A 12,106-nucleotide genomic window follows, 5' to 3' on the forward strand; every position below is an offset into this window, starting at 1 on the left:
AGGGACACTGCCAATGTGCACTAACTGTTTAGTAGTGTGCTTTGATCTACACCACTTTCAAATGGCAGCAGTTCATAGTGCACTAGGGAACTTCTAGTGCGCATCAGCAGATTCTACACAGACTGACAGCGCGCAGCAGATTAGTGCAGGGAAGATTGAAACCACAGGTTGCTGTGAACTAAATATTCAGGTAGACAAATCCAAAGTTTCAGGGAATATTTGGAAATGATATGCAATCAATAGCACAGATCTACAGCCTGATTCTGCAAGTTGGTGGGTGTTTCTCTGAGAAGTGCATAGCAGCCATTCAGGCAGTGGGAGCTGAAGGTGCTCGGAACATCTCAGGAGGTACTCAGTGACTCTAAGGACACAGACCAAACTGCTTCTTGGAGGTGGTCTTTTAATTTTATATAGAAAAAGCAATTGGTTACATGTTGGTAATTGCTCACTGTGGAGTTCTGGCCCACATTATTTTATTGGATACCTAAATGGTCAGATTCTTTGACAGTCTATCAGTCCAAAGGCCACACATGACTGGTTGACACCTGTATCCATTTCCAGTGTCTCTGCTTTCTGCTCTGAGCTAGGCCGAGAAGTGGGAGGATTAAAACATGGTCAGAAGGCCTGCTCCTGTGGTATTCTTGACATGGCTGGAAACAGGTGTTACTCTAAGAAAGAGTGTTGTTTTTCCAGTCTGAAGCCAACAGAATTTGGACATCCACCCACCCCATCCTTCTCCACCGCAACTACCACTGGCCAGGGAAGGGCAGCTTTAAACTCTGGCTGCGCTTAGCACAACTCCTGGGTGCTTTGGCCACATTCACCAGGGTGACCTCTGGGGTCTCTGGCAGAGTGAATTGTGCACACAGAGTAAAATTTTCAAAAGCACCTAAATAACTTAGGAGCCTACGTCACATTTTCAAAAATGACTAATGCACTTAGGCTCCCAAGTCATTTGGGTGTTTTTGAAAATTTTATCTGCTGACCATAATTACTGACCTGCATTTAAACTACAATCAAATTGAAATATAGTGGCCTCTGCCCACCTCTCAGCAAGATATAACGATACATATTGTATACTGGGGTATAGAAGTTGCAAAATTAACTAGTGCATGAGACGTCATAAATAATTAAAACCAAACGACAATAAAACCATCAAAATAAATGATCAAAGTAGATTGTAGGAGGCATTTTTTCCTGACGTTGAATACCTCTTAACATCTTCACCAACCAGTGTGGGACACAATGTAGAAAGTATGTCCAAAATATGAGAGATCTTTTTTCAAAGGGCATTAAATGAGACCAGCATTATTTCACCTTCAGTATATTTTGCAATTAAAAATGGATTATGAAAATAGTTCTTCAATACTTACCATGATTTTGGTTTTGATTCTTTCTTTCCCTTCCTTACACATTTAATCAATATTTTTTTTAATTTAACTTTTAAAACTAAATTTTAGTTTATTTTTGATTACTGCCTTCCTTCTCCTCTTTCCTGGTGTGTGTGTGTGTGTGTGTGTGTATATATGTAGCGGGGTGGTTACCCCACTCCTGCCCGGAAGGGCTTAAAACAGTCAGGGAGAGGGCTGTGGCTAGGCTGATTGGGGAAGTAGCCACAGCTGGGCTATGCCCCAATCAGGCCCTGCTGGTCCCTATAAAAGGCTGTGAGCCAGAGGCCCAGAAGAAGTCTCTCTCTGTGTTCAGAGAGAGAAGGGCCTGGCTGCAGGGATCTAGAGACAGGGTACCTGAGTGGAGCAGGGCTGGGGAAAGGCTGAGGAGCTGGGGAGCTCCAGCCTGTGGCCTAGTAGAAGGCCAAGGGGTACTGGGGGTTGCAGAGGGCAGCCCAGGGGTAGGCCAAGGCAGCAGGTCCAAACCCAACCTTGCCAGTGATGAGTAGACTGATACTGCATATATATATATATATATTTAGTTCTGTGGTTGCATTTTCTCTTGAGTTTATTTATTTTTGTTTCTCCTTTTACTCTACTGTCTTTTTCTTTGTCAGGATTTCATGTTAGCAGTTTAATTTTAATGTCTTTATCAGTTGACTTATTTTATTTCTATAACCTTAAGCCCCTTCCATCTGCTCTGGTAAGTATCTTCCTTGGCAAGTTCAGTGGCCACATCAACACTATGGGCAAGAGACCCAAACCCCAAACTGGTCTAGCTGAATCATTTGTTAAAATTAAATTAAGTTAAAATGGGTTTAAAAATTCACTGTGCATCACAGAGCAGACTTCCAACCTTGGCATTCCAACCTGGGTTTCTAATGTTGAATAGTTTATGGCCCCATCCATACTAGCTCTTAATCACATTTGAAGCTGAACCCAACATTAAGAAAGATTCAGCTTAAAGCAAATGATTTTTGTCCAGCATGCAGGCAGCCCCTGTCTTTCTTCACCTTTTACTTTCCTGAACACTCAATCTCTTCCTTGCCTCATTTTCCCATTTGTGACAGATATGGCAATTTCCTGCAATATCTTTGGGAGATCTTAGTGTATTAAGTTTATATATCATTGTGGGCACGGACTTTACGTAATTCCCTGGGGGAGGGTGACCACAGTTCTTCCAGGAACTAAGAACAGTGGGAGGAAATTAGGCAAATTCACTCAGAGAGTGAACTTCTCCAGAGAGCTACCACCAGCTGGAGAGGTTCACATATACTAGTTCAAACTGGATTCTCCAGAGGTCACCAGACAAGGAAAGGATTTTGTGGATAAAAGCCTGATTTTAAACTGACTCAGGACTTTCTTTCTGATCCAGCAAAGAGACATGACTTCTGTCCAAGTTGGGCCCCAATCATACCTGGGGAGGGTTTGAAGGACTTTGGCCTACAGAGACCACATAAGACCGATGGGTCAACCCTGGTAAGCTGTTAGGAAATTTTATTGTTCTTATATGTTTTCTCTGTAATACTTTTACCTTAACAATAAATGTGCTTGCTCATAAAGGGCTGTGCTGTAACTTATAACTGCTGGCAATTGTGCTGTTCATAAGGCCGTGGAGAAAAAGCAAAACGCAGATGCTGGCCTATTTAGGCAGTCTGGTTTACTGGGGATTACCACAGTGTAAGCAGGGAACTGTGCAGCCTGTTCAGGAGGGAGAGAGATGCAGATTGGAGTCTAGAGTGGGTACCCTCAAGGGACCACAGAGGGAGGAATACAGGTTCAGTTGCCCCGAACTGTGACTTCACTCACCCCTTTTCCTCAACATCCCATCTACAGGATTGCTCCCTTACCTCTTCTCTCTCCAAGATTTGCTACTAGATTTTTCTGAGGTTGCCTCCCTAGAAAATTTGATCTCCTCCAGACTCTCCTCTTCCCCTTCACTATGGATTTCACAAAGACCAATTCCCAGCCAGATTCAATTGCCTAAAGACTTCAGAACTGTCCAAGATTTCCCAGACTCCACTCTATACATGCCACAAAATTTGGCCCCCCTCTAGATTCTCACCTTCTGTGTTTCCCTAGATTTAATTCCTTTCCAATTCTGCTCACTAAAAATTCTCCAACAGAGTTTGCATCCCCATTTTAGGCTCCCAAGATCTACCTCATTCTTCTCTAGCCAAATAAGATTATCTCTGCAAAGCCTCCTGCTGTTACTACTCCTGTAGATCTCCCTGCTCCCTCCCCCATGCATCCCCTGCACACTGCTTCTCCTGGCTACTGCTTTGCAGTGCTCCCTAGGATGAGAAGGATTGGAAGAAGCATAGATCAGTGTGTTTGATGCTAAGGAAGGAGGAGTCAAAAACCAAACACTTCATTTCCTTGCCCCTGCTGTGTCTGGGCAGGCACAGCAATGTAATCCATGAATGACAGCTCCTTTCCTGGAATCTGAGAACTGTCTGAGAAAGCACAAAACCCTAGGAATGCAAAAATAATTCATGCAGACCGAGTACTCTGCATGATTTCTAGTTCTGCATTTGCTCCCTTACCAACTAAATTTAGTAATTCACAACACCTTAGGTCTCTCAACCAACGAGCCTTTACTATACTGCTAAAGTTTATCAACTTTTAAAAGCTAGCATTTCATTAAGCTATAGTACAATACGACAACAGTACTGCAGAAGCGTATGAGAAATGGATTCAATGTGACAAGAAGTTAAAGTTCATCATGTTGGAAACAGCCAGGACTAAAATATGCTGAGTGTGAAAAAAAATTTGTAACCCATTTGCTCCTCGTTTACATTTGGACTATGCGACAGTGTGATGAGAGCCATAGTCTGTTTCATAACCGGTACAGTTTTGCTGAACACCAGCTGAGTAATCTGCAATACTGACAGTTAGCAACATCTTGCCTGCGTGAAGAGGAGGAAGCAGAGGATAGTCTCCATCCCCTATGTGTTCAAAGCCTTTCATCATCTACTCTAAAATAGCCGCCTTACATTGGTGGAGAAAGGGGGTGAGGGGAAGAGAGAGAGTGAGCGTGAACTTTTATGATTTATTTCATGTGCTGGTCCCCTCACAATCCACTAAGCAATAGCACTGAAGGTGTAAACAATGCCTCCATTCCACTGTTCATTATCTGCACTATAACACAATCTCCGTTGACCTGAAGGCAAGGGATCCAAATTTATGATAAGACTGTCCTTGAAACTGACTGTGCCCTTCTCAGGTGGAACTGCTGTCTCAAAGAGATAAGTTTGTTGGGACTAAATCCTCAACTCATCTTTTAGGTTTATATTTTTACACAGACATTTATCTATCCATCTTCTTCAAAGGTATAGTGGTATTCATGGAGCCATATACCAGCCTTGACCAGTGACATCAAGGAGAGTTCTGTGCACTGAAGAAAAGTTGATGACCCTTCAATAGTGAACAATAGTGAACCTGTAACATTTTAGTAACATATTCCTGTAAAAAAGAGATGGGGTTTGCCACCACAGGCAATTTTTAAATCAATACTGCATTTTTAAAAAAAGATACGCACTAGTTAAAAAAGAACTACACCTCTACCCCGATATAACGCGACCCGATATAACATGAATTCGGCTATAACGTGGTAAAGCAGCGCTCCGGGGGGGGGGGGGGGGCTGCGCACTCCGGCGGATCAAACCAAGTTCGATATAACGCGGTTTCACCGATAACGCAGTAAGATTTTTTGGCTCCCGAGGACAGCGTTATATCGGGGTAGAGGTGTATTTGGGGGAAGCTCTGTATTACACACAAAGTCTGTGTTACACACGAGGTCAGACTAGATGATCACAGTGGTCCCTTCTGGCCCTGGAATCTATGGATAAAAATGTGACTGTCCGAAGGCTGGCAATTTAACCACCAAGACATGATCTCTGTGATTTCAAACAATTCCTATTTCATCAGGAAAGAGTGATTATATACTTCATATGTTATGATACTTAATTTATTTTAACATCTAAAATGTTCCATTTAGAACAGTGCGCGCCACTACAGTGCCTCAATAAGATTTAGAGGCCATGTTAATTATATTATAGCTATTAATTCAAGAGTAAACAATTGTATAAGAATCAAATTACTAAGGGCCACAATCTGCCATTTAGTCACTGGCATGGGCTGCTGGCCACGTGGAGCTGGACCTCCCAAGAGGGAATTCTAGGCGGCACAACTCCTCCCCTAGCAGGCTGAGGCATAGGGTATGTGTGCAGGCGGTGACATCCTTTAAGTGTACCTGGTGATTCATCCAGCCATTACTGTTGGCTACTGTGGAAGTGTTCCCTTTAGGACAATGTTCTCCTTATGCCTTCTCCACCCAAGCCATGGTCAGGCATTTCTAGCTCTACAGGACCAAGACAGGAATGATGGAAGAAAAGAAAGAAATGCAGCACCTGGAGAAGCACCTCACCTAATTTCCTATAGTATTAACATTATGGCTACCAGTCACGATAGTGAACAGCATGGAGACAGGCATTCGCGATCTCATGACGAACTATCTTAGGGCATCTCATACCATTGGAACATTCAACTGAATTCACTGAGCTTTGGATGCAGGTTAGTGGCAGGATCAGTCTCTAACTAGTTAGTAAATTAATTGTTGAAAGAAGAAAGTGGTCTTGATCAGAGGGAAATCTTATTTTACTAAGGCCAGATTCTTCTGCCGCTCTGCACACATAAACCCCATTGAAGTCAATGGAGTTCCACACACACAGAGCAGATATGGATTTGAACCATAAAGGAAGAAATACTAATGAAGGACAGGCTGAAAGGGTTCGTTAATTGATTAGCTTTACACCAAAGCACCTGATTTAATATGTTCTTTATGGGAAAGCCTGCATTTATTGAAAAAGCTTCACTTTACCAGTTTCATTGTCACTGGTTAACTTGTCCTCTCTTTCTTCCCTCTCTAAAGTGCTGCTTGCTGAGGATATGCTGGATGCAGAGCAGTTGTCTTTTTCATTCACTTCCTCATTCTGCCTCTCTTTTTCACTGAGTATTGCACTTTCTTCTGGCTCTCGCTCAGGACCTTGCTCCACCTCACTCTCTGGTCCCACCTCCGTAGCCTCTACTTCCTGTGGTGTCTCCGTTCCCTGCTCGGCCTCTGCCTCAGTTTCCTGTTCTGGTTCTGTCTCTGGCTCAGGTTCTGGTTCAGGTTCACTGGCACTCACTGGTGGAGAGAACAATGGAGAAAAAGATTCACTTAACAACAATTTCTCTTGGTCGTCTAGACTCACCCATCCAACTGAGCAAGATGTGAATTTACGAGTGATTTTTTTTTTTTTGTCCATGGAGAGTCTAGCTTTATGAGCGAGAGACTGCTGATCATTGTGTGAAGACAGAACCAAACATGGGTGGAACTTGGCAAGTCTTGCTTGATTTATATTTGCTTACAATCTGAACCTAATCCATAATTTTTTACTTATAATTCATTGGAAGTTTGGTTATTGTGGTCACAGAAAGAGTTGAACCATCCGAAAACAGGCATCCAATCCATGTCTAGCAATGAAAGCTCAACACACAGACTGAGCTATAAGGAATGAGTTAAACAAAAAAGTAAAGTGGAGAGTGCCTTGTAGTTGAATCCTCTTGGGTTTCTGAAGGAATTTTTATGGTGACTTCTTTTTCACCTGATGTGGATGGCTTCAACAAAAAGATACAATTGTTAGTTTTATAAGCACAGTAAATGGCACAGTCTGGAAATGACAGTGTCATACAAATTTGGTTGACAGAAAGCATATGTTTTTCATGCATATTTACTTCAGAATAGCCACATCAAAACTGAACTGAGCTTCCAACTGCTTGGCATATGGCATAAATTTAGCTTCCAATTGGATGGCATATGGCATAAATTTAGCTTGTAATTGGTTGGCAGATGGCATACATTGTTGATGGTGCACTTGGTTTCCTCCTTCTTGCTTTATCACTGACACAGTGAAATCCAGTCATTCACCTTATAGTTTTCAGCTAAACCAGCAGATTTTTACATGCAAGATTTTTTTTTGTTATGTTGTGAAGACACTGGAAAGCATCCATACATATTCACATCAAGCAGCCCACAACTCTTGGCAAATTGAAATGGCCATGCAAAAGTAATGAAAATGTACATGCATATTAGGTCCACACAGTTTTTGCATTACCTCTGTATTAAATCTTGTGCAAGATGGTTGAACTACAATACCTTAATCATATCAGGTTTTCCCCCTTGTTGCTTACTTTTCATTTACAATATTGCAATATACACTTCAGGCCCTGTAGTGGTTTCTGGATTCAGCTACATATGACATGACATATTCTGAGAACTAAAGAGATTAGAATTCAATTGAGCCTTTGGGCGAAAGAGTGTAACAAAGAAGAGGGACCTAAAATTTCAGTCCTCTAGAGCAGTGGTGGGCAACCTGCAGACTGTGGGCCGCACGTGGCCCGTCAGGGTAATCCGCTGGCGGGCAGCGAGAGACTTTGTTTACACTGACCGTCCGCAGGCACGGCTGCCCACAGCTCTCATTGGCTGGGAACGGCGAACCGTGGCCACTGGGAGCTGCGGGCGGCCGTGCCTGTGGACGGTCAATGTAAACAAACTGTCTCGTGGCCCGCCAGCGGATTACCCTGACGGGCCGCAGGTTGCCCACCACTGCTCTAGAGAGAGAGGGTAAATGGATTTAGCCTTAGAAGGCATAAGCCCAAAATATTGGAGGTAATGAGGATTCTTTACGTTTCTCTCATTCTCAGTGCAAAGGCATTTCACATCCTGAGACAAAAATCCAGCCATGTTTTCTAAGAATGCATGCTTGTACATTTTATTAAGCCTATCTTTATCTTTCTATGAAGCATACCTTTCCAAATCACATCACTAAACCAGATAGTGTTCAGTAATGTCCTATTTCACACAGCCTACAAAGCATAATTTCACACAGCCTACAAAGCATAATTTTTGACTTGTAAATGTTAATGCTAAGAGTGAAGTCCTGATCCCTTGAAGTCAATGGGGCCAGGACCTATCTAATCCTCTGCATCATATCTAAGGTGTCTCACACCCATGCATTACCCAAGAGAAAATCGGCATTCTATACAGAGCAGATCTAGCGATATTAATTGGGCAGACAATTTGAATCACAGAGAGCATATGTGAGCCATAGCTTCCAGAACATAGGGAAACCACTATCTCTTTTCAAGACAAGCCAGAAGTACAATACTGTTAAGATACAAACTTAAGTGTCCTTAAGAAGTCAGACTGTGTCACATAGCTGAGCACTGAACTAACATGATACTGAGATATTTGAGACCTATGAATTTGTCACATTGTAATGATCACAACATACAAAGACACCACTGTCATCAGCTAACCTTTATACAATTGGCACATGAAATAGAACTTTCGATTTTTCTCTCCAAAAGAGTTGTTCTCTGATGACTGAAAAGAACAGCTTCTCTAAAAAGAAGGGAATGGTTGAACACTTGGCCAGATCTGACATTAATTTATGATACCATGGTCAAGAGATTACATCAGAGATTTTAGTTTAACAGGGGAAAGAACTGGGAATATCTGATAAATGTTTAGGAGCAGAAAAAACTAAACAGCAAATAGCTTAGAGGTGGTTTTACATTTTCTATGCATTTGGAATAGTTCCTATGTAATAGATAGAAGTGGTACATTAACACAAGCCAATATATAACTAAGTGTAAATAGCAATATAGTATCTTGGAGTATGTTATTTATCTCTTTCCTAGTTCAGGGAGTGCCTAGTATTCTGCCATTTCTGGCGCTATAGTACACAGAAAAGCACTTCCAGAACAAAAGATTGAAGTGCTGTTACTCAACCACTTTGCTGGTGTCTCTCTAGCTTTTGAGATAGTGTCAAATGATCCAAGACATATCAAAACAACATAAGTAATAATATAAATCCACCAAAACCTCTGCCAGTGAAACTCAAAAATACTAAACATTCAACACGCACTACAGAGAGAATAAAAATATTGAGCTCACCATACATCTGTCTCTTGCATTTGCACTATATGATAAATGTAATGGTCATGTTGATATTGGAGAGAACATATGCTGACGTGATAAACTCCATTCTCAGCAGATGTCTATTTGGTTACCTATGTGAAATGAATTGTTGGTTTCAGTCCAGCATCTACTGGACCAGTTTTCACACCAGAAAAACTACCATGACAATTGGCAACCTTGCTGGCAGACACAGCATAGAGACAAAGACTAAGACCTTATCTACATAAGCGATGTAAGTCAATCTAAGTTACTCTAGTAAAGATACGTAACTTAAGTTGACGTAACTTACATTGACTTAACGTGGTGTTGACGGGAGACACTCTATGGTCAACATAGCTTCTGCCTCTTGTTGAAGTGGATTAATTATGTCAACGGCAGAGCGCTCTCCCATCAACTTATTGTGTCTTCACCAAATCTGCTAAATTGATGCCCCCCACTGCATTGATCGCAGCCACACTGATTTAGCCCATAGTGAAGACAAGCCCCAAAAGAATAACCATCCTCTGATCCCTATAAGTGAGCCCTCCAGATACGTGTTGAAGCATTGTGGAGGGCCAAGGTAAGGAAGCACGCATTGCCACACCAGTAGCATTGCATTTAAAATTATGCTTCTGACATGAGGGATTTGGTTAAAAGAGGAAAGACTTTGATTTAAATTTGGGCTAATGGAAGCAAAGTAGGTTTTCCTGAACTATTGGAAGGGCAAAATCATTGTGATCATCATCATCATGTTCCTATGACGCCTCTGGCGTTTAGGGCAGTGACGAAGCTCCTCCTCTCCTGTCTGTTTCTTTCAATGGTTCCCCAGCTGTGCCCCAGGTTTTTCAGCTCGGCTTCCATAGGTCTACGCCATGTTGTTTTCGGGCGGCTTTGTTTTCGCTTGCTACTCTGGTGATGGAATCAGTTTCCATCCGAAGCACATGACTGATCCATGTCCAACGCCTCCTGGCAATGATGATGCTGAGATCCTTTTGGCTGCACTGTGTCAATAGATCTCAATAAATCACTGTGAGTGGAGTGCTTATCATGTTTTTATCTCAGATTCATTGTGTGTGTGTGTGTGTGTGTGTGTGTGTGTGTGTGTGCGCGCAGTTCTTGTTAAGATTGAGTTGAGTTTACTAGTGGTTATGGAATGGTTATAACTTCCCTTTGGCAGCATTTACATCATTTTCCTCCTTCTATCAAAATTAAATTTTATTTAATTTTTACAATTAAAATAAATTGGGTGAATAAGGTACTTTCTTTAAATGAATGGACGTTGGGGTGGATATACTAGCAGGACGGAGTCTGAAGAAGTTTTAAGATGCATGGTGTTTTGTATCATATGTCTGGTTATGTTTCTGCTGAAAATGAAACAATACAAGTCTACTACAGGAAAAAAGAAAAGTGAGGCATTCCCGGAGGAGCAAATGCTGGAGTTGCAGGGTTCCCAAGAAGTTATGAAACCCCACTACTGTCAAGTTTCCAGACGGAATCTGTGAGTGCTGGACAGCAGGTGTTCAGATTTCCATTGTTGCTGCTGCTGCTGTTGAAAGAGTAATTGGCACGGTGTGTTTCCAAAGTAGAAGAAAGGAAGCTGAATTTCTTAAAACCTAAAAATTGTTAGCTGTATCCAGGAGCCTAACATAATTCAGATGAACCCCACTGTATAAGACTGTTAATGTACACAGTCCTATCTTCTGCCACCCATCCTAACTGTATGTCTAACCTTAGCAACACCAGTTTCACTGTAACACCCACCTCATTCCCTAATGGCTTCTCCTCTCTCCTCAACCTATTCTAAATCCCTCTCTCTTCACCCCTCCATCTTTCTTTCATGACTCCCAACCCTGCCCCCTGTGATTCCACCAACTCATAACGGTGGCTGGCAAGAAGCTGCAGACATCATCTGATTTCTCTCTGGACTCATGGCTCCCACCCTGACTTGCAACTGCTTCTGTTTTCGGCACTAGAAGGGAAATAGACTACTTGACCTCTCTAGACCCTGTTATTCCCACATATCCTGCCTTCTTATCTGATCAATTCAGGGGATGCTTTGTGAGCTTAGTGGAGTAGCCAGCAGGCAGACATATGAGTGGACAGGTGACAAATGAGCCACTAATTGTCTCCTGACCTTATTGACAAGTTAACACAAAATAAACAACAAGCTCAAGCTTAAGAGTAGGTTTGGCAGTTCCTGAAATTCCACTCTTAGGACAGCTCACCCTAGTTTGATTTCTCTGATCAAGTAGGCCACTGCCATCTCCATCATATTCAGCAAGGCTCCAGTCCAGCAAACACTTCTGCACATGCTTAGTTAATTTTAAGCATTTGACTATTCCCATTCCCTTCAATGGGCCTACTCATGAGTTTGAAATTAAGTATACATGCAATGTCTACAAGATCAGGGTCTAAATCAGCATGAGTAAATTAGCATCTCTTTGCAAGGGTTCAAACATCTGCTAACAGGGTGGGTCTGGAGAAGAAGCTGCTCACACTGTTTCATACCTTCCTCACTAGAGCTTTGCCCACCACATCCTATATTCCCCCCCATTTCTCCTCTGCACAACCCATTTCAGATCCAACCACAAAAGAACCTGTCATTGCCAGAGCACTTGGTGTTTCTAACAACTGTGGCATTTCCTCATATGTGGCTGTGAACCAGTCCTACAAGCCCAATAAAAGAACAAAAGGATTCCCAGTCTTGCTCCTT

The 12,106-nt window shown here is 42.2% G+C and overlaps 1 protein-coding gene across 2 annotated transcripts in view; it reads right to left on the minus strand.

Annotated features, from left to right (window-relative positions):
* Positions 1 to 12,106, minus strand: part of FHOD3 (formin homology 2 domain containing 3) — a 652,884-nt gene that overhangs the window by 90,182 nt on the left and 550,596 nt on the right. For both annotated transcript variants that reach the window (XM_065398378.1, XM_065398377.1), the window contains one exon: positions 6,271 to 6,566. In XM_065398378.1, the coding sequence (XP_065254450.1) occupies positions 6,271 to 6,566 (296 nt within the window). The remainder of the gene's footprint in view (positions 1 to 6,270; positions 6,567 to 12,106) is intronic.

Source organism: Emys orbicularis, chromosome 2 (assembly GCF_028017835.1).
Source record: "Emys orbicularis isolate rEmyOrb1 chromosome 2, rEmyOrb1.hap1, whole genome shotgun sequence".
NCBI classification, from domain to species: Eukaryota; Metazoa; Chordata; order Testudines; family Emydidae; genus Emys; species Emys orbicularis.